This window comes from Ornithorhynchus anatinus, chromosome 1 (assembly GCF_004115215.2).
Source record: "Ornithorhynchus anatinus isolate Pmale09 chromosome 1, mOrnAna1.pri.v4, whole genome shotgun sequence".
NCBI lineage: Eukaryota > Metazoa > Chordata > Mammalia > Monotremata > Ornithorhynchidae > Ornithorhynchus > Ornithorhynchus anatinus.
Window position 1 is genome coordinate 15981112 of NC_041728.1, and position 22394 is coordinate 16003505.

The 22394-nt window shown below is 48.9% G+C and overlaps 1 protein-coding gene, 1 long non-coding RNA gene and 1 other non-coding gene across 4 annotated transcripts; all 3 read left to right on the forward strand.

Annotated features, from left to right (window-relative positions):
- Positions 1-322: 322 nt before the first annotated feature.
- On the forward strand, positions 323-22042 carry LOC120638235. Of its 2 annotated transcripts, none has more exons than XR_005659792.1 (3): positions 323-488; positions 14915-14964; positions 18737-22042. It is a non-coding gene; the product is annotated as an uncharacterized LOC120638235 (long non-coding RNA). The 2 variants fall into 2 exon arrangements; XR_005659793.1 differs by lacking the exon at positions 323-488 and adding an exon at positions 12210-12874.
- On the forward strand, positions 7723-10145 carry LOC114814234 (E3 ubiquitin-protein ligase ZNRF2-like). The gene is made up of 2 exons (XM_029071906.2): positions 7723-7989; positions 9691-10145. Exons 1-2 carry the CDS (start codon positions 7980-7982, stop codon positions 10134-10136), a joined length of 456 nt encoding a protein of 151 aa, XP_028927739.1. The 5' UTR covers positions 7723-7979; the 3' UTR covers positions 10137-10145.
- On the forward strand, positions 19420-19487 carry MIR9-2 (microRNA mir-9-2). The gene has a single exon (NR_034949.1). It is a non-coding gene; the product is annotated as a microRNA mir-9-2 (primary transcript).
- Positions 22043-22394: the final 352 nt, after the last annotated feature.

Consider the following 22394-nt stretch of genomic DNA (forward strand, 5'->3'; position numbering starts at 1 on the left):
CCCCTCCTCGCTGTCCTTATTCCCTCTCCTCCCCTTCATCATCATCCTCAGCAGCAGCAGAGGCAGCAGCAGCAGAGGCAGCAGCAGCAGAGGAGGCAGCATCACCTCTCCTCCTTCCCCTCCTGTCTCTCTGTCTCTGTCTCTCCCACTGTCTCTCCCTCTTGGTCTTCTCCTTTCTCCTCCTTGTCACTTGTCATTCTCCTCTTCTCTCCCCCCCCCCCCCTTCTTTCTCTTCTCCCTCCTCCCTCCTCTTCTCTCCCTCCTCCCTCCCCTTTTCTCCCTCCCTCCCCCCACCCCCTCCGTTGAATTATCAGGCTTTGGCTCTAAAAGTCACAAGTAATCCTCGTGTGTGTGACTGTGTGTGTGCGTGTGCCGTGATGAGAGAGAGAGAGAGAGAGAGGAGAGAGAGGCTGAGGAGCAGCGACCGGCCGGACGGCAGGCGGGCTTCGGGTCCCCCAGCCTGGCAGTGGAAGTTGGCACCGCTTGGGGTAAGTACCTGGGGCAGCTGGGCCGCCGGGCTCTGCCCTTCGGCCAGGTCAGCTCCATCGCCCCTCGGCCCCCGAAAACCCGAAGGCTGGGGCCGGCCGGGCTGGGGGTTAGTAACTGCTGATAATAAAATAATGATGACAGATCATTAAGAAGGGGGAACGGGGGTTGGGGTTGGGGTTGGGGGGAGGAGGGGAGAGAGGAGGAGGAGAGAGAGAAGGAGGAAGGGGAGAAGAAGAGGAAGCCCGGGAAGGTCCGTGCATGTGCTTTGGGCACGAGGTGGAGAGCTGGAGGAGGAGGAGGAAGATGAACAGGAGAGGGAGGCGACTCGGTCTCCCGGGGACGCGGGTCTGGAGCCCGGAGCCCTGCCCCATCTCGGTCCCGCTGTCGGGCTACTGGGCGAGGAGGCGAGGTGCCCGGGCCGGCAATGGGGAGCCTGAGGGCTGACCCCTTCTCCCCCGGGCCGGCAATGGGGAGTCTGGGGACTGACCCTTCCTCCCCGGGTGGCAATGGGGAGCCTGAGGACTGACCCTTCCTCCCCGGGGCGTCGTCCCCTCCCCACGTCCTCTTCGACAACCCCTCGTCTGGTTTGCACCGCCCGGCTGGCCCGAGGGCCAGTCGCTCCCTACTCCAAGTGGGAGGCCCAGGGCGCTTTAGGGTGACCCGGGACAGAGAAAGTTTGCCGGTCGCAACTCCTCCCTATACCGGCTTGGGCACAGCGGGCCGGGCACACCGGCCTGGGCACACCGGCCCGGGCACATCAGGATGCGGGACGAGCAAGGTTTCGGGGGGCTGTTGGTGCTTCCTCCCTTTCCTTTTTAAACCTCATTTCTTACTGTTGGTTAAAAAAAAAATTAAGCGGAAAAGATTTGGATTAGTACGTCTGATCAGCTGATGACGCCCAATCTATGGCTTGTTACACACACACACCACACATTCACACACTCTCTCTTTTTTTCTCTCTCTTTCCGGGTGCGCAGCCACAAGGTATCCTATTGACGGGGGCTTTCTGCAGGTCCGTGGGGAGAAGGGAGGGACAGGCGTGTAACCTTGAACATGGAGAGGAAAAGAGCAGAGGCTCTTCAACCTACCGGGTGTGAATGGATGGGTGGACATGCATAGCCAAATAGGGAAGGGAGAGGAAGAGAGGGAAAAGGAGGAAGACTCAGGGAGAAAGAGGGTGGAGGTGGGGGGGGGGGGAGGAGAGAAAAGACAGTGGGAGGGAGGGAGAAGAGATAGTGGGAGGGGAGGGAGCGAGAGATTTGGTGCGCCTATGGGTTTGGTCGGGAGTTGTCAGCTGGCTTCTAAGGTCTGCACGGTAGCAGGGGCGTGGGCCCTGAGCAGATCCGCCACTCTAGTGGTGGAAAGGGAGGCATTTGTTTGATGCAGTGGTGACGACCTAGAGGAGGTGGAAATGCGGTTCGGTCAAACCACTGCAGTAGATTACACCTGTGACAGGCCGTTCGGAGGACGGATTTGGTGGTACAAAGGGGGGGAAGAAGGAGTGGGGGCGTAAGAGGAGAGCCACGCCCCGGTATCACTGAAGGACCGAAGGGGCTCCAGCGCCGGCTCCGCGGGAAAGGAACGAATTTGTTGTTATCGAAGGCGGTAGCACTAACGACGCTGATAATAATTGTCCTACGGAACCGCCCTAATCCCTGGTCTGGGTGCATTTCGACCCCCTGTTTTTGAAGGTGTTGTGAGACGGTGTTTCCTCTCCCTCCCCCGACCCTGGCACACAGGTGGCCACCGAGCGCCACTCTCAGCTGGGACCTAAGGGGGTCCCCCACTGTCAGCTTGGACCTAAAGGGGTCCCCCCCACTCTCAGCTTAGACCTAAGGGGGTCCCCCCCATTCTCAGCTGGGACCTCAGGGGGTCCCACGGTTCGGCGACCTGCTCGGGGCAGCCAAGGACGCCCCCGTCCCTGGGCGCCTTCTGCCACCCTGATGCAGGCAGGGGCCTTGTGGCCTGTCGGTTCGACTGCCAGAGTTTAACTTCTTTATCGTCATTCCACCTCCAAAAATGCGCAGATCAACCGGCTTGCCTATCTACACACCTATTGATCGATTCCTCCGTCCGTTCCCGGCTACTCTCCCGAGAACAGACGCGGGCACGCAGGCAAACCACTCACACCAGAAGGGAGCGGTGACAAAGGAAGGACCGGAGAATTAATCGACTGGGTATCTGCCTTGGTTTTCTTATAAAACTGGGAGGATCCCAAGACGAGAGCAAGATGTTAAGGGAGACGGTTACCTGAAACTCCCTTTTCCGAAACTCGCTTTCTACCCCCCGTCCTTCCTCCTCTTCCTCCTCCACTGCCCCTCCCCCTCTCCCTGCTCCCCCATAGAATATAAAAAGAAAGGTGTAGAGAAATGAGATAAAAGTCTAGGCACTTAAAATCCCCGTGAAATGAGAAACTATTTCACAGGTTCTAACTTTTCATTTGGTATCCACGGAATTGACAGGAATATGGCTTAATATGGTAATACCTTTTTGTGATTAGCAATCTGATGAAAGTTCCACCATTTTCAAGACAAAATGATAGGTATCCATCTTCTCAGTGCCAAAGGCAAAATCAACAGTTTCCACAGTCACTAAAACAAAAGAATATTGAACCACAGACGAAAATTCTTCAAGCAAGGAATTGTGTAGTTTGGAATGAAACCGAACTGCACGAACTCCTCTCCTTCTACGATAAAAAGTGACCACCTACACCTTTCGAGGTTTTTTTTTTTTTAAGTGCTAAAAGGTAACTCGGAATTTGGCTCGTTTGGTGGCTGTTCATGTCATGCTGAATGCAGCATACAATTCCTTTTTTTCATGGAGGTGTCCATTTTAGAAGGAAAGGACGAACATTAATATGCAGAGAGGTGCAGGATTCATTCAGAAGACACGTCATTAAGATATAGCTGTATTTTGTTCATTATTATTAATGCACATTTAACCATACATCATAACAGCTGCTCTAGGGCCTGCATGTGAATGCATTTGGCAGAACATATTTGGATCTACATTAAAGAAAGGTAATAAGAAAAAAAAAATCCCCCAAAAGGATTTGCAGTGCAGATGTCTCTTAAACAGCACGTTACGGCCACTTTCTTTTTTAAATTTTCTTTTAATAGGCCTACCCCCAACTTTGGATTTTCAGATGATCAAGGGCTAGCCTGGTATATTTCAAAAGAATAAAAATGAAATTGCTACAATTGAGGAATCATACCGAACTTGTAAAAATCCTACAGAACTTTAGTGTTTTCTGTGGTTTTTTTAATGTACACCTAGTTCTAACTAGTGAACAGAGCAAGGAAATCATTTTCAGACTATAGTACTGCATTCAACTTTCAAGCTAAAGGTCATTTTTAGAGCTAGATTTTGAATTCCAGAATTGGCATTTTAAAAAAAAAACGAAGAATGCAAATTATCTTAAACTACCTAAATCGTTGCCAGGGGGCACGGGAGGAAGGTTCCCTTGTTATTCTCACAGGTTAACAAGATCCTAACGTTTTGACCGGTTTTAAAGCGGAGGCAAACTCTTGAGATGGAATTCAGCAATAAATCATAATAAATTATGGGTCCCCGAAGTTCTGGTGGAGAAAAGGACCACCTAACTAAATGTCCAATCTAGTCGTTCCTTTTTGCAACACTGGGAATTCCTGGAATCCCCGCCCCCCGAAACAACTGTCTCCACACTGAGTAGAGGCTATTATTAAGGAAAACTAAACTGGCATTCCATAATCTGGTTTCACTTGTGCAAAATACTTATCACTCTTAGGTCTTTGTATTTACTTTTACCTCTGGTTCTTAAGCTTGCGATTTTAATGAGCGGGCACAATTATTTTTTAACCGTCAACGGTTACTTCAGAGGCACGAACTGTAACTCTAGAGCAACCGCAAATACTTTCAAAGCTTCGATCACGATGAAGAAAAGTATTATTAGTTCTGATTTTTTAAAAAGCCTAGAAACATCGACAATGAGATGGCGGGGGGGGGGGGAGGGAGGAGGGAGGGGGTCGCGAAGCTGTCTACGCCGAAGAGCCGAGGTTCTAAAAGTACCCTACCCACCGCTCCCGACTTCTGTAGCGGGGGTGTGTGTGTGTGTGTGTGTATGACTGTGAGGGTGAGTGTGTGGGTGTGTATGGGTGTGTGTGTGTGTGTGTCCTTGACCCAAAGATCTTCCCCCCGCTTAAGCTTGCCTAATTAACCCTGCTCCGGTTTCTCATTTGAAAGGAACAGGATTTGCAGTTAGCGGTAAAATCAAGGATAAGCATCCGAACTGCAAATCGGGCCTGGATGCGTATTTGCAGAAGGTCAGGTTGCGGACCTAAAAAGAGGCTGGCATCATTTTGGCATTACTCCGCGTCTCTTTTCCCTTCCCGGGCCTCGCTCAGTCGCTGGTCTCTGGGCTTTCGGACGGTGGGTGGGTTGGGTCCCTTTCTTTCTTTCCCCTTTCCCCTGCTAGTGCAATTCCCCTGGCTCGCCATCAGGACCCTCTGGCTGCATTTCCGGGCTGGGAAGTCCGTAGCATCCTTGGCTTTTTCGCAATCGGACTGCCTTCCCGGGTAAAGTTGGGGCGATGTGGGCTTTGGCGAAAAGCGTGGCGCCTGGCTTCGAGGCACTGGGGCCCCCGGCTGCACTAGCTCCCGCCGCCGGTAGGTGTCGCCCTCCCCCTGCCGGCGGGAGATTGAGGAGGCCGGGATGGGGCTGGGAATGGGGAATGGGGAATGGGGAATGGGGATAGGGAATGGGGATGGGGATGGGGAATGGGGATGGGAATAGGGAATGGAGATCGGGAATGGGGATAGGGCCCGGGGGCATCGCCGGCCCGGCCCGCTCCGCCCTCCCCGGACACCCCTTACAGCCGCAGAGGCCCTCCTAGGGCCCCCCGGAGATGCCCACCTTTCCCACCTGGTCGCCATACCAGGAATTGGGCCCCCGATTCGGGGGCCGTAAGTTCTTTCAGACCGTGGGAAGGAGTCCAGGGGCGTCCTGTGAAAAGGAGATGCCCTCCGGAGGGCGAGGGGGGAGAATAAATAGGAGGTTGGAGGCTCCGGGTGGGTGCCCGCCTCCCACTCCATCCCTAACTTCCAGCTCTCCGCGCTTTCATTTCTTTTCTTTACCACCACCCACTCTCTGATAAACGTGCCTCCCCTTTTTCGGGCCAGGCTGTCGAAATGCTAAGGTTGGAGGTTTAATCTTTGTAGGCAGATGATTTAGGCAGTCGGAGGGAGGATGGACTGCTCTAAGCCGTCGTTTTCGCTGACGCTCCGCCACAAGGGAGAGCGGCCTGGTCGGGCATTTATTTATTTTTTTTTTTGGCGGGGGGCGGTGGGTCTTTCAAGGAAACGAAAAGGAAAGCCAGTCCGTCGACCGCCCGTTCCGAAATGTTGGCTACGCGAGGACTGAGAGCCGCAGTGACTATACTGTCCGGCCTGCTGATCGATTTGAATTGGGGCAGTCTTATCGATCCCTGCCAATCCGTGGTTGGCAAAGCCCCCTTTCCATCGGGCAGCTTCGCACATCTTGGAAACCGGTATTAAAATTCTCATTATTCGGAATTCTGCCTCCCCAAGCTGGTCTCCTGCGGTTTCGGTTTGCTGTCTTTAGCCGTCGTGTGAGAGATTATTAATCAGCAGCGCTTTTTAGTTTATTTTTGGGCTCCAAAGCCTAGCTGGCTGAGGAATCCCGAGAAGTACCTTTTATAATAGGTAAAGCCTCAAGATGATTGCGGTGTTTTCTGGAGTTGTGATTCCTCTCGCATTATACAGGGGAATCACCTTTCCGACGGGGGGGAAATAAAAAACAAAACAAAACGTGTATTTTAAAATGTGAAACTTCGCATCACTGAGGGAGTGCGGCCCACTTCAAAATGGAAGTCATTCTATGTGAATCAAAAACCCCCCAAAAAAACATTCAATCTAGGAGTTGCCGATTTTTTGACTGACCCTCTTATTTGGGGTCGTACTTATTCTATTTTCTAAGACGGCTCATCTTGAGTGAAAAAAACCCCCCTAATAATATCCGAAAAATGCTGTATTCGCCGACCTCTGCGTTTTGCGCATTTGGGGACATTTGGGATATTTTTCCATTTTTCTTTTTTTAAAAAAACAAACTTTAATCCCCACTCACACGTGTGAGCAAAGCTCTTTTTAGACGATTACCTAAACGTTACGTCTCTGGGCATCTTTCCTAAACTACGGTCGACGGAGACGTGTCGCTCCTCTCTTTTCTGCCTAAAATGGCCAATGGATTCAGTCAGTCAGGAGTATTTATTGAGCGCTCGCTATGTTTGGAGCGCTGCCCTAAGCGCTTGCAGTGTACAACGAATGGGAGAAATGGTGGGGGGGCACGTGAGGAGTCTGAAGGGGTGAAGTTCAAGGGGTCTAATTTTAGCTTGGAAATGTCCAATGGCCGGGAGAGGGGATCTGCCTCTGGTCTCCCCCCCCCCCCCCCAGCCGCCTTTCCTTCTTGAACTGGTATTTATGGTTCGGGTGGTGGGTGAATCCCCCGACTTGGGGCTCAAGTGTCAGGGCGAGGCGGGGCGGGTGAGGTGACGGGACGGGTGAGGTGACGGGGCGGGTGAGGTGACGGGGCGGGTGAGGTGACGGGGCGTCCGGGCCGGCGCGGGCCTCCCTGCCTCCTTCCCTCCCGGCCTTCCCTCCCTCCCGTCGGCCCCCGCGGCCGGGCGGGCGCGCGCGCGCGAGGGGGTGGGGAGGGAGGGGGCGCGCGCCGCCCGCGCGGAGGCGCCGGGGGCCGGCGGGGCTTATTCAAATGCCGCCCGCCGCCGCTGTGATTCGCGGGGACGCGGCCTCCATATGGTAATGGGGGGCGGGGGGGGGCGCCCCCCCTCGGGCGGGCGGGGAGGGGGCGGGCGAGGGGCGGCCGGCACGGCAGCCCGGCTGGGACAGAACACGTCGGCGGCGGCGTCGGCGGCGTCGGCTTTCCCCACCCTCCGGCAGCACCCGGCGGACCGCCCGGCCCCCCGGCCCCCCGGCCCCCCGGCCCCCCGGCCCCGGGGTAAGACACCCCTTCCCACCCCGGCCGCCGGGAAGGGAGATGGGACGCTCCCCGGACGGCGCCCACCCACCCTCTCTCCGTCGGGGGGCAGGGAGCTGCGGGCCCCCCCCTCGCGGGCGGGCGGACGGACGGACGGACGGGCGGGCGGTTGGGAGACAGACCCTCTCGGTGCACGCACCCATGCCCACGCTCCTCCCCGTCCATCCGAGCCCCGCGCTCCCACCCCCCGCAAAGGCGCTCCGGGGGCACCGACCCCGGAGATGTCCGCCCTCCCGCCCCCTTCCCGGGGCCCCGAACCCTCCCGGCCACCGAATCGCATCTCCCCGCGCGTCGCCAGAACAGATCCACCTTCCCAACGGGGCTAGGTAACTAGGTGTCCCCGGCGGGACCTAAAATGCGTCCAATCTGCGGTCGGTCGTGGAGTCCTCTCCTCCTGCCCCAAACGTGCCGGGAAATGTACTTTACCACTGCACTGGGGCTAGATGTGGTCAGGTAAGAACTAACCTAACGGATGAGGGCTTCTGTTTCCGTTTTGTTGCTGTGTGGTGGGTTGTTTTTTTTTTTAATGTTTTACGTGTAGCCGTCTGACCACTTTTTATTGGGTGACCTATCGGAGGAGTACTTTAGTGTTAGGGCTCGTAAGACTGGAGCTAGAGATAATGCTGGAAATACCGTAAGAACTGCCAGAGGATGAAAGTACCGATGCTGAGGTGGGCGCCGAATAATCCGGGAGGGAAAAACATAACACATTTCTGCATAGTGGAAGGAGAATTCATAGAGGACCGCATGACGGTCTTTAGGGAGGGCTAACTTTTGCCCCGTCTGTTCATGCAGGTAAGTCATTCCTAACGGACTAATTACCTATGCATGTACTTAGACCGATCTCAGTGAATGCGATGTGTTGGTGTGCATGTTGTTCTCTTTAGGCTCTGCAACGGGGTGTTCCTGGTTTTGAAAAAGAGAGGATTTTTCGACTAGGAAAACGTGGCATTTTCCATTTTTGGTCCGTTTAAAGCCCCTGCGTTTTTAAAGCGTGTTGCTACCAAGAAGAAACGGCCCTTAAATAGCCTTTGGATCCACCTCGGGGGCCTAGGAATATTAAGGACAAGCAAATGGGCCGAAAATAGGGAATATTTGGCGAAGTCCATCAGGAAGGATGCCTTTCAGACGCGATTTGCTATCTGGTTGAACCCACCTAAGTTAAAGACGAAAGGTAGCAGTTAAGGGAGAACGTACAATATGGTTGAACATGTCTTCCTTACAGAGAGCTGTCCGTTCCTAGGTCTTCAAATTTGAAAAGGAATATTTTTTGAAATAAGAGATTCCCGAAACCAGTAGGGCGATACATGCGAACCGACCTAGTAATTCAGCATCGAAATAGCAGAAATCGTTGCAAACCGTGCCCATTCCACGCATTAGCCAGAACGCCTCGCCCCCCCCCCCCCTCCCTCCCCGAACTGTCTTTTTGGCTAATAGGAAGTTAATTAGGCGACCGAACTTTCAGCCTCGAGCTCTTGGCATTGCAGCCCATCAAGGTCTACGTCGGGAAGATGTGTCTCTTCTTTTACGACCAAACAAGCATATCGCACCGCTTGCCTCGATTCAAAATGTGCATATTCGAAACCGTAAACCAAAAGAAGCAGGGAGGAAACTGTGCCTAATAGCATAGAGAGCGGCAGAGTAAAAAAAAAAAAAGAGGAGAGAGAGAGAGAGAGAGAACGATAGAACCTGAACTTTTAGTGAATTAAAAAAATGCAAATATACCTTTACATATGCATCAGTATTAAAAATAATAGACGCTGGAACCAACGGGAGCGGCGGCAGCAGCAGGAGGAGGAGGAGGAGGAGGAGAGGAGAATGGAGGAGCAGCGGAGCCCTGATTATGCATAGTCTGGAGCAGCCTCCTCTCTAACCTGTTCTTCTCTGTGCGGTGCTGCAGGCCGTCCTCAGCCACCCACCGAACAGGAGCAGAAACAGCCTGCCTTCCCCCAGGCTGCCCCGCTGATTTTTTTTTTCTTTTGGGGTTTTTTTTGTTGTTGTTTTAAGGGGGTTCCCCCGCTCCCTTTTAATTAAAATCTTCACGACGAGGCGATGGCGCCCGGATTGCCCCGTCTCCTCTTCGGCGGGATTTGCATATATATATATATATTTTTTTTTTTAATGCCCTAATTTCCTTGATGTATGTAAATGTAGCCGGACGTAGAGCGGGCCGTGTGGCTGACGTCAGTGGACGTGACCTCGCTGCTAAAACCTTGAACGGGAAGGCGGGGATGGGGGGAAAACACGGAGCGGGACGACGACGGCAGGCGGCGGGACCGGCCGCGCCAGGGGCCGCGACGCCTCTCGCAGCAGCAACAGCAGCAGCAGCAGCAGCCTCCTCTGCAACCTCCCCTGCAACCTCCTTTGCAGCAGCCGAGCAGGCAGAAACTGCAGCAACACCCGGCGGAGAGTCTGGATGGACGTGTGTGAAGACCTGCCACCCCACAGCTGCCTCGGGTAGCTTCTCCACCGTTTTTCCCCCACACATAAGCCCGTCGGCGCTTCCACACCACCCAATAAACCTCTGTGATTTTTTTTTTTCCTTTTTAACCCCCCCTCCCCAGAGAAAAAACAAATTAAACCCTAGCCAGGTAGCGTAGCTGAAGATATTTGAACCTGGAACTTTTTTTCTTTGCTTTTCTCCCGAAGAAGAGGAAGGGGAGAGCTGGTGCGACATCCCTATGCGTAAAAACGTTAATGCCCAAGATACACGTGTTCTCAGTAGGTAGGGGCGAGTCCTCCATTTGACTGGTCCAGGCTGCTGCTTTCGGTACCGGCGTACCTGTCTGCGGTAGCACCCTCCCAGGTTTGGGTGGAGGAGGAGGAGGAAGGCAGTAGTCTCCCTCGTTTTCCTACTCCGGTCGGTGCTTCGATCTGTGCAGGTGGTGTGGTCGGCTAAGCGGAGAGGGAAGCCAGAGGTGCGAAGGGCACACGGCGTGGGCATGTTTGTATGTATCTGCGTGTGGCTGCCCATCCCGGTCACGTCTACCCTCGTCCTAGGCTCTTTTGAAGAGGGAAGGCCGAGGAAAAGAGCGGGACAACTCAGTAGCTCCAGTCTCGTCGTCGAGAGGGAGGAGGGAAGAGGATGGGGGTGAAGGAGGCAAGGGAGACGGGCGTGCAGGGGGGCGGCGGAGCCTCTCCAACCGAGGCCCAAACGTCACCCCGAGGACTTGGGCCATCCCTCTGCCGTTCGCCACCAAACCCCGCAGCCCAGCCGAGGTCCTCCGGGCGTGGGAAGCGGCGGCATCCCGGACCGGGCCGCCGAAGGCCGGCGCCTCCTGCCCTCCCCGGGCCCGGAGGAGCCTCGAGCCCGGCAGGTGGGCCAAGGGGGGCGAGGGCCGGGGGGAGCCTTGGGGCCCAGCCTGCAGGCGGGATTGCTTGGCCGGGGAGAGGACAAGTTGGAAGCGCGCTGGTCGGTGCCGGGGAGAGGAGGAGCGGCGAGGCCGGGGGAGGATGGAGGGGAGGATGGAGGGGAGGATGGAGGGGAGGGAAGGGCGCGCCTCGGCCTCGGCCTCGCCCTCCCCATCCGCAGGCGGCCGGGGCTCTGGTTTGGGGAGGTCCGGGGGCTCCACAAAGAGCTTTGTCTTCTTGGCAGGGCCGTGGAGGCACATGCATGCGAGGCGGGCGTGTGTGTCTCTGTGTGTGTGTGTGTGTGTGTCTGTGTGTGCGCGCGCGCGGGCTCCGTGTGTGCGTCTGTGTATGTGACGGTGCGGGCACGCGCGCGCGCTCCAGCCCGCCAGGCGGTGGCGGTGCCGGTGCCTGCCTCCACTGCCCCGGGATTGCGTTTGGCGGGAAACCCTTCGGCGGGGCGGCCCGGCCCGGCCCGGCCCGCGCCCCCCGCTCCCGGGAGCCGCCTCTCCTTACGAGGCCTCACCGGAATCGTTCCCCCGCTCGCTTCCTTTGCCCTCCTCCCCCGGACACACACACGCACGCGCAGACACGCGCGCACGCACACAGTCGCGCGCGCCCCCCCCCGCGCGCGCGCGCGCGCAGACACCCACCAGAGGCTTTTCCCCAATAGGCCAAAAACAACCTTCTGCAGACCCCCCACCTCCACCCGCAGCCCCACACTCTTCCAAGACACATGCCCTTTTCCTGCACAGCCCTACTTCTCGGCATAAGCACTTTGAGCCACCCCCCCTCCATCCTTAACCTCCTTTCACTTGGCATCCCACCCCAATTTTCTATCTCTTTCCCTCAGCCTCCCACCAGTCTTCTCTCTCATGAACAAATTGAATTAGCCCATGCATTCCCTGGAAAACACACACACACACACACACACTTTCTTGTTCTGCCCCACCAATAGATAGCCCCAATGGCCCTTCTGTGGTACCTTATGAATGGCCCAAGTGTTAAAGAATAAAAATCCCCCCAAAATGTGTCGCCCGTCGTTAGCCAAACCTATTTAATAACCGTAACAAAAGGAAAAAAAAAACTCGGAGGGAAGCTTTAAAAAAATATGTGCAGCCAAAAGGTCATTCTACAAGTTTGCGAATAAAATCGCCCAGAATCTTTTTTTTTTTCATGGAAGCCCTCAAGTTGCACAAAATGGTGCAGTGACTGAAGACCGAGGTACAGAAGAAGCCATTCTTAAAAAGTGAATCCAGAGAAACCAAGAGAAAACTCAAGAGAGGGAAAAAAGGAGAAGAAAAAGAAAAGGCGAAAGAAGTTTCCAAAGAAATGTGTGCTTTCCCCCCTACAATAGGAAAATGTAACTATTGCTCTTCTTTAGACTAGACATTTCTAATTTGTTCCGTCTGTCAGAAGGGGACTATGAGAGGTTTTGGTGCAAATTCATTATCTCTGGCAACGCATAACGTATAGGAGGACCTGAAAAAGACCGTGGCAATGGATGAACAATAGGGCTTCAGTTCATCAGCAACAAAAGCGTTGGGGAAATTGGTTGAATTTCAGAGCACGTCCTCCTCAGCAGAGAGGGCTGGACTAGACCTTGGCCAACCTCCCAAAAAACTTGCAGAGCCTCACACCCAACACCTCACTCTCTTCTCTGGGGCGTAGGGAGCAAATACCTGACATGGAAAAAAAAAGTTTTTTTTTTCTTCTTTTTCACACTTCCCCCAACCTCCTCCCCATCTCCCTCGGATGGAAGCTTTATTTAAACTATTTTAGACTCGACCAAGCAAGAATAATTCGGTGGACTTAAACGGCAGCTTTGAACAGTGGTGAAGAGAGGGATGGTCTTGAATTTTTGGAGACCCGGGAGAAATCGGCTTTTCGGGCTTCGGTCGCGTAGGTGGGTCTGACCGTGGGATCTTTTCCTCTTGCCGGAGATTTGAATCGCTACCAGCTAGCTTGGGGAGCAAATGAAAGGAACCATGTAAGTACCTTTGCGTAATGTGCAAGGGGGAGAAGTTATTGTGATGGTGCTTCTGTATCGGTGTTACTCCTGTGCTTTCTGGCAACCGCACGTTTGCGAAGATCCCTTGCCCTCGATGTGTATTTTCTCTGGTTCGGGGCTGGGGGAAAGGGATGCTCTAGTCGGGCTGGGTGTCAGGGTCAACCCCGGCATCCCAAAAGCAGGTCGTCTGGATAGGACTGGCATCCCGGAGGCTTGGGGGGGCCTCCGGTTTTCCCCTTAGCCCCCCCCCCCCCCCCCCCCCAGGAGAGGGCTTCGCCGGGTGATGAATTCAGCTGGTGACTTGGATTGGTTAATTGATTTTTGTGCATATGATGCTAAACCTGTTGATCCGGTACGGAGTTTGGGTCTGTACCGTCCCAAACCGGCCAAATGGGAGACAGCTTTTGGCTTGAGCTTTTATCAGAAAAAGGTTGGCCCCCGGCACCGTTTCAGGACCGTGCTGGGGAGTTTGCCAAATAAAATTCGACTTAGCATCGCCGAGTGCCGGGCGAAGGCTGCCCATCAATCACTTCTCCCGGGTTTCTTAAAAACGACATTTTCCGACGATGGAAACTTGTAGTGGAAAGGCTCGGAGAAACTTCTTTTCTAGGCGGAAAGCAGGGAAGGAGGCGGCTCTTACTTTTGAATCCTCTCCGAGGATCAAAGCCCTTCGGCGGGGATCTCCAAGTTCAGATGCACGAAAATAGGCATTGCATTGTGGTGCGGACTAGTTGCGAGAGATTTTTGTTTTTTTAATCCCCCTCTAGTCTCCTGCTCTTTGGGGGTGTTTGCTTGACCCAGGCTAGGTTCGGGAAGGCTGTGCACTTTGGGGTCGGGGGAAGGAGGGGAGGGAGGGCCGGCGCTGAGCAATGCGGGGTTTTCTTCAGCTGGTGGAACGGTTGGCATGGGAGTTGGTCGGAAGAATTTATTTCAGCGTGAAAATGGATGAGAACGTGAATAAGAGCGTCGTACATGGTCGTGACCACGGGCAGGGGGCCCTTGCGGGAGACACAGGCCGCTACCTAGATAGGGTGCTGCTGCCCTAGGCCAAAGACAGCCGGTTGAGGCTCTACTCTGTCTATTCTGTCTCCCTCCTCCTCCCCTCACTTCCTTGGTTCTAGCAATCACAGCTCTGATCAGGACAGGGAAGCTCCAAAAGGCACAACTGAAAGTCTCTGCTACTTTTTTTTTGTACTGTAAAGCACCAACGATCGGAATCCTAAAACCGATAAGCAATCAATTGGGGGAGAGCACACGCTTACTTAAAACTGGGAGATAGAGGAGAAAACGTGCCACTTTTCGGGAAATCAGGTTTTGCATCATTCATTGATTTAGAAGGGAAAAGAACCAATCAGGATGACCTGAGGTGCATATGCTCCGTACCCCGTTTAAAGTAACCCTATCAAAAACTGTGTGTCCAGCAAGTGGATGGCATTTGTTTTGAGTCATCCGTTTTTGAAATAACGGGAATTTTGGCCATATATGTTTCAGGACACTGGTGTGCTTCTACATTTATATATAATCTAAAAATCATTAGGTGGAGGTAACTTCCCATATCTCTGGTTGGTAGTTTGCACTTCCCCAAGATTGGTTGTGCTTCCAGGGTTTTTCCCCCAACCTTTCGCGGGGGAAAAAAAAAAACAAAACAAAACCCAAAACAACTAAAAAAAACCCCAACATATTTTTAATAATCTTAAACAAGAGAAAATTCCCCATATTCTATGTGTTATACATCCCCATTATAACGATTCCATTTAAATGCAAATTAGCATATTTAACTCTTCACGTACCAAGAACCTTACACCCATTCTGCCTACTGCATGGATTGTCATGTCATTTTAAGGAACTAATAACTTCAACAGGGAGCAAATTCGGGCCTGATACGTTTTAACGAGTATACTGAGTATACTGGTTAGCAGGGATGCCCCTGTGAATTTTAAAATTGCATTCAAATCAGAATCTGTACTTAAAGATAGGTGTTAAAACTATGATCATTTTGTTTCCTTGGTTATTTTTCAGATGAAGCTACAAAGAAATCTAAAAGGAGAAGACAAATAACACTCCAAAAGGTAATCTTTCTTCCTTTCTTTAGATTTGTTTGTTTGCTCCACAAAGTGCAACCCAAAACCAGAGAAAGAAAATGCAGTATTGGCTGTATGGCACACCTAAGGCCTTGGGTGTAATTAAGTTCACACCATCTATGCAAATACGTAAAATTCAAGAAGATCTGAGCTTTCATATCTGCAGTTTGGCTTTTTAATACGTAGTACTCTGAATGTTCTATATCAAGCATGGCACAAACATAACACATAATTGCCTATAAAAAAGAAATTCTGGAATCAGAGGAAATAATAGGACACTTTTACTAGAAAGCAAGCCAGTCAAGTGCCTTACTTGAGCTATACAAATAGCTGTAATTAAATGGCTTTTATATAGGAAATGGTTGCCTTGACTGTATTAGTGGACTGTGGTTTACATCTCTGTGAACTGTACAAACCAAACATGAAAAGGGGATTCCTGCAATGTTCTGATTCTCTCTGAATTCTGCAGTAGCACAGATAGGATCGCCTAGGTAGATTTGAATTTACAGAATAGATATTATCTGATTTTAATGCATGAAACATCATAAACTTTCCACGTTAGCCTGAGCAGAGGTTGTTTATTCCCAAGAAAACCAGGATGTTTCACTTTACGTCACAGCCATCTGGAGACCTATAAAAAGATTAGAAAACAAGCATGACAATCACGTCCTAATCTACTGACCATTAATGGGAATTTATTAGATAGCAAGCAGACAAGGCATTTGGATTCAGTATATCTTTCAATATGCAGATTACAGCTGAACTGTATTCTACTACTCAGCTATCTACAGAGCAGAAACATCTGAAATGAAAGCGTGTAGGCATTAGTAGTTGCTCTTTACAATTGAGAATGAATGCACGATAGACAGTGCTAGTCATCTTCAAAATAGCACAGTTGCTTCAACTTGTTTCACATTTTGTTTAATAGTACATTAATATAATTGTATATGAACAATTGCTCGATAAAGCTTTACGGTATTCAAATAATCAGGCATCTGCAGATTTCTAAAAGACCTACTGGATGATTGAGAGGTAGAAGGTTTAATTGGTAATGTGGCTAATGAACAGTGAGGTTCTAATAGTCACGTTGGCTATTTTCACTTCCTGGGGCTCCAATGATTAATCTCCAGTGAATGTGACAGGTACAGTGGCTAGACCTCCAGACAGTTGGTGTGACTAGGTGATGTGGCCTAGAATAGAATAGACTATTTCAATACAGTATTTTTTTCCTCCTCATTTTACACGTATATTTAAATCACACAGATCTCCCATTTCTGGCCCATTTTGGCATTCAGCAGTCAGTACTCCAGGGTGTTTATGAAAACGTATTTAGTGTTGGTCATATATGTGATAGTTTATAGAAAGATAGAGTCCATTCACTCCCATGTACTGCCATGATCCATACACCACACATGAGCACATGTACACCTACACATAGATAGATAATGAACATATTTTGATGGTCAGGTTTTTTACTTGAACAGTTTAATGCATCTCATCACATGCTTTGTGTAATACATGCCCTTCCACTAATGGTTCTGCCCCTAGATACTGAAAAATAAAAAAAAAATCCTATCTGGTATAGGAGAGCTCTTTGGAGTTTTACATAATGTCTAAATGATCTTCTGCTTTTATTTGGATTTTCTGTGTCAGTAGCCTGGATTGTGACTCTATATTCCAATGTAATGAAGAAGCAATGGTGGATTGCTAGATGGTGGAGTTTCTCCATGAATTATAAGCAGATTGTTGTCTACAGTTGCTTTTAAAAAAAAACTAACAAAGTGCACATGCAGTACTGGTAGATCTTGCCTTATATTCATTCAACAGCGTGATTTATGAAAAATGTCCAGCATAGCCTATGGTCTAGTTTATTGGCATAGGGTGCTTCTTCTTTTAAAGAGCAAGGATCTCAGAATCATTGGCCTTTTAAACAATATGGGTACATAATGGGTATCGGATTAGTTATCTGTACAGATAATCTTTAGGAACATGGTTAGGGTTTAAAACATTAATTTGGCAATACAGTAATATCATTTCTTCTCACTTTTAACCTTCTGAGGTATTTATTAGTTATTCTTGTCAGTAGGATGTATTGCTGTATGTATATTTGTAAGTAGGTAGTAGTAGGTAAACTGTGAACCCCTCACATATGTCTTCAATGTATAGAAATTAATAGAGTTAATGAAACAAAGGTGTTCATTTTGAAAGTGTTTGAACATATCTGGACAGCCAGTTAACCAGTGCAAATAAAAGAGAATTTATAAATTAGCTCTTGGAAATCAGTTGAAGAATGCTCTGAGTGTGAAGTGAATAAACGTTATATAATGTTCTCTCAGTTTATATTTTACAAAGAGAGTACCTGAACTAACCATAACTCATCATTTATTTTAAATATACCAGTCAGGAGCCATATCTGTGCTGAATTTGCATCTTATGCAAACTGTAACATGGATGTGTGGTTGAGGGCATACAGTAGAATAAAAATGGATAAATATTGTAGATATACAATAGAGAGAGAGATTACTGCCCAGAGAAAGAGGAAAAGGGTTATAAACCGTGAATTGTGTGTACTCAGCAAACTTCTTTGAAAAGTAATCAGCTAAGTAATGTATTACAGCATCTACACACACATATTATATATATATAATTAAGGAGAGGAGTACAGGGGGAGGGGCGAGGGGAATCTAAAATTTTTAAAATCTTAGAAAATATATTTATTCAGGAACTTACAAATGTTTTTCTTTCCAGTTCCCTTGAGTCATTTAAGTTTGCTTGTATCCAAGTGATGTGGGCAAAATACAAAAATGAAAAAAACAGTCTTTTTATTAAAGGAGGTGGTTTACAATATTTTATGAAATTATTGTTGTAGTGTTTACCTGTGCAGTATATTCTAATACCCACACGAATCCTCACCCCCCCCCCCCGCCCTCCATTACATACTCCCCCTCTGTCTTCTCTCGCTCTGTCTGTCTGTCTCTCTCTCATTCTCCTCCCTTCTCCCCTTAGCCCCTAAACAGATACTGTATAGATATTGTAAAATGTCCTGGTGCCAGGATGGAGTCTGCTCCTTGCAGGATTCAGTATAAACTTACAAAGCAAAATGCGTTGCACAACGGCCATGGTGCAAAGTCCCCGCAAACCGCCCTAGATAGAAAACATGCCTGAGATGTGAAGCCATTAAAAACACAGCACCAGAGCAAATTGTCAATGTAATTACCCATCGACTCGCTGCGTAATCCAGATCTGATTCCCAGTCCCAGAAAGCAAGGCCCTGCTTTAAGCAATAGCAAAGTGCCTCACATCTCTCTGCACATGCAGTCTGCCAGGAGAGAAATGCAGGCAAAGACGTTACCCAGATCTGAAACGCTTTTATCTGTCCTTAGAGAGAGATTTCTTCCAGTCTTTGGATATTAGAGCGATCTACACACTAGCAACAAGGAAGGTAAAGAAAAAAAAAGGCCGCGGGTTGATTTTCCAGCAGCAGTCGGTAGCGCTAGACGAAGGGATGTTGATGGAGAAAATAGGAATTGTTGCAGTGCTGCTGCTGCTGCTGCTGTTTCTTCTGCTGCTGTTGTTGATGCAGTCGGCGCGGGGCAGATTGCTGATCACTGATGCATATCAATAACCATGTACTTGAGATTTCTCATGACATCACCATTACCTTGGTCTCCCGCGGTCTCGAACCTTTGACCTTGCCGGGCTGGTCCACATTTTGGCACTGAAAGCCCCTCCAATGATGGCCCTTTTCTCCTTCTTTCAGACCGGGGGCAGCAGCACTCCAGCAAGACGGCATCTTCTTCTCCCCAGCCTTAGAAGCCCTGTGAAACCGAGGACCTTCCCCCTAAAACACACACACACACAAGATATTTGCCAGCCAGCTTGCCTCCATTTGGTAAAAAGCTCTATACGGTGCATAATCCAAAAGGATCAGGAGCAGATCCTTGAATCAGCTTGTCACTTCTTCTATAAAATGGGATTTTTTTTTTCTCCTCCTTACACGGCGCTGGAAAATGCCGATGGCTTTACACATCTCTATAGAGGGAGGCTAAAGAGTCTTTCGTGAGAATGAAGCAATTTACAATGCAAATAGAGGCCTGTGAAGGGATGGATGCTTCTCACTCTTTAACAGCTTGATGCACCTTAATAGCTGGTTTTATTTTCTGATGTTATTAGATGAATTGTTGGCTCTCGCTGCCGGAAATTACTTGCTGAAAGAAAAAAAAGTTCGGGATAAACTTTGAAGGCAACAGCTCTCTTTTTTTGGATGTGTCTTAGCTGCACACATACACACAAACAAAAACCAGGTCACAATTGCATAAGAGGATGAATCTTTTAAAGCACGGCGGCAAGAACGATTGGAGGAGACAGCACGCCTGTGGAAAAGAGTCTGGAGCCTGGATTCTAGCGAGGACAAGGAAAAAAAAAGTCTGGTGAGGGAAGCGAGTTGTTATCTTTGGTTATCTAGCTGTATGAGTGTATTGGTCTTCATAAAGCTAGATAACCGAAAGTAAGAACTCCTTCAAGATCATCGTGGAGCGCGGCACAATGAGAAGCCACTGCAAGAGACAGTAAAACCGGAAAGGTCAGGAATGCTTTCTCTATCTCTAACGTTTTATGGCGAAGGAGGGAGTGGAGAAGATGGTGACACCCATTTCCGAATTATGAAGTTATCAGCTGTCTCAAGAGGACTACTTAAATGCTGCAAACAAGAAACAATGCTGAGGGTAAACAATGCATGTGCAACCTTTGCTGTTCTGATAAAAAGTTCTGAGTTTAAGGGCTTATGTATTTTTTTAGAAAGATGTGTTTAGAGATATGGAGTATCTGTTTGCAGAATGACTCGATGCAGTTAAATGACTTATTACCCACCCCCCCGCCCCCCACCCCCAGGAAAAAAAGGTCAATGTGGAACAATTTGGACATTTTGTGAGAAAATATTTTAAAATGTATTTGGGTTATATCTCAAGTGATATGAAATCAGGTGGCTGTTTTTTTTTTTTAAAGTTAACACTGGAGTGTAGGGAAGGTCCATAATTTATGTCTACTAAGAACTCGGTGGAGCTGCAAAAATGGAAAAAAAAGTGATGGCTGATTTTTATTCTTCTATTCAAAATGCAAGGACAGATGCTTCTGTGTTCCAAGAGGGTTTCCTTGAGGAAGCTACTGAAGCAGAAAGACATGATGGAGACGAGATCGCCTCCCCCCTTGTCAAAGTGTTAAAAAATGTTCTGTGTCTTACTCTGCGTCTAGCATTGGAAATGAAAGTGACATTTACGCCAAAACCCACGTGTGCGCCTCCTCTCTTTTTGTTTAAGGATGATCAGGTCTATCCGGGAAACAGCTCTGGCATCCCAAACTGAAATAATTAGGACGTATATAGACCTGACCAAAAAAAAAAATGGAAAGGGGGTGGGGAATCGGAGGGTCTGTCCTGCCTAATTGATTCCGCTAAACGGAATGCAGGAGATGTGAACGGCTGGACGGCTCCATTCCCACGCTCGGGGGCAAGTCGTAATGCCATGGCCCGGCAGCCTATGACAGACAGCCCTGTTGGGGGGTGTGGGGTATGAAAAAAACATCAAGTGCACCACACCATACTCATCTCCATTGCTTAAGAAAGTAGAGGCATTTCCCACCCACAGCCATCTGCAGGCTCCCAAGGGAGAATACCAACTGTTCTGTGGCTGCTGCATACTGTCTGTTTCTGTTAATTCTATAACCACTGTTTAATCTGCCCATAATTAAGTTTGGGGGTTTTTTTCCCCCTACAGTTGAGATTTCCAATATTTAAGATAAAGGCAGAGAACCTCCATAAAACATTCTAAGAAGTTTGCTTCCTTATGTGTCACCTGCCTTTCCCTTCTTCTCCCCAGTCCCACCCCCCCGCCTCCCTATCCAATCCCTCATTCTCTCCTTATCTTCTGCCCACAAACCTCCACCTATTTCCTCTCCCAAACTCTCAGGCATCACGTTTTGGTTTGCCACCTATCTTTTTTTTAAAAAAATCAATATACCTATTTATAAGCATTTAGCATTATCATTAAGAACACTGTGGGTACCTTTTGACCGGATATCCTAACAGGTTATTTCACTGGTCGTAGTATACCCTGGGACTCGACTTGGGGGGTTTTCCAAACCCACCTGGCAATGATTCTACTGAACATTCCAAATTTGTTAAAGCAGATTACAATCACCGTACATTCAGAGGATGTTTTCAAGATCTGCTTCCAGAAATTTTAAGCAGCAAAGGACTTTGCAGAGTACTTTGTAATATTGGAAGGAAAGCTTCAGTGAAATAACCTGACTGAACCTTTATTTATCCCCATTGCGTGTAGCGTGCCATATCACGTGCCATATACCTATGGGTATGCATTTAAAGATGTATCTACAAACTGTGTACCTCTACAGCTAGAAACATGACTCAAATGGCCCGTGTCTCGCAAATGGCCTCCACTGCTTGTAATCCATTTAGAGTTTCTCTGGCAAAGAAGTAAATTCTGGTATACGGTTCAAACAATTGACAGGACTTGGGATATGAGGGCTCTGAACTTTCACTGCTAGTTTCAACCAGAAGTGAGAGAGACTTTATTTACATAAATTCCCACTTTGGCTGCTGTACACGTGCCAAAGTTTTACTACTGTAGTGACCGGTGAGAAGACCCTTGTTTATTTACATTTGAAGCACTGTTTGTGCAAACAACCTTTCATTGTTAAGTGCCTGTGTGCCTTTCATTTACTTCATGTCCAGGGGTGCTATTTACCTAGAGCCATTGTCTACTACAATTAACATTTACATTACAAAGTGTGTGGTTTTCTTTCTCAAGGAGGTGCAATTAGGGCAATAAGATGTTTGCTGGGGAAACCTATTGTTTACTGAAAGCACTCAATGGAGTCAAATTACTTAAGCTTTTGCTTGCGTCTTGGTCTTTTATGTAAATGTGTTAAATATAACATCTAAGGAAAATAAACAATATTATAATTATGTGTTTGCCATTGTCATATCAAACTTGCTTTGTACCATACTAATGTTACATGACTATCAATCAATAAAATACATTTCAATGTTTTTTTTTTACTGTTCCACTGCTCTGCTGCAACATGTCCCCAGTTTTTCTTTTTATATTGCACATCAAACTTCTGACATTTTGTTTTTGTGTTCAAGGACTTCGATATGAGATAGAACATATTGTGTCTTGAAGGGTTTAACAGATAATCTAGAAAATGACCCTAAAATGAGGAGATATTTCTTTGAAATTTGAAATATTCCAGTGGCATGTAGCTTTAAGTCAAAAGAAGTGTAAATATCAGTTAAGTAGTTCTTTGAAAGCTAGTTTTAACATTGACAGAAACCGGATCAAGTTTATTTAGCATACCACTGCATTGTAAAACAGTTGGAGTGAAGTTGCAGGTTGCGTGAG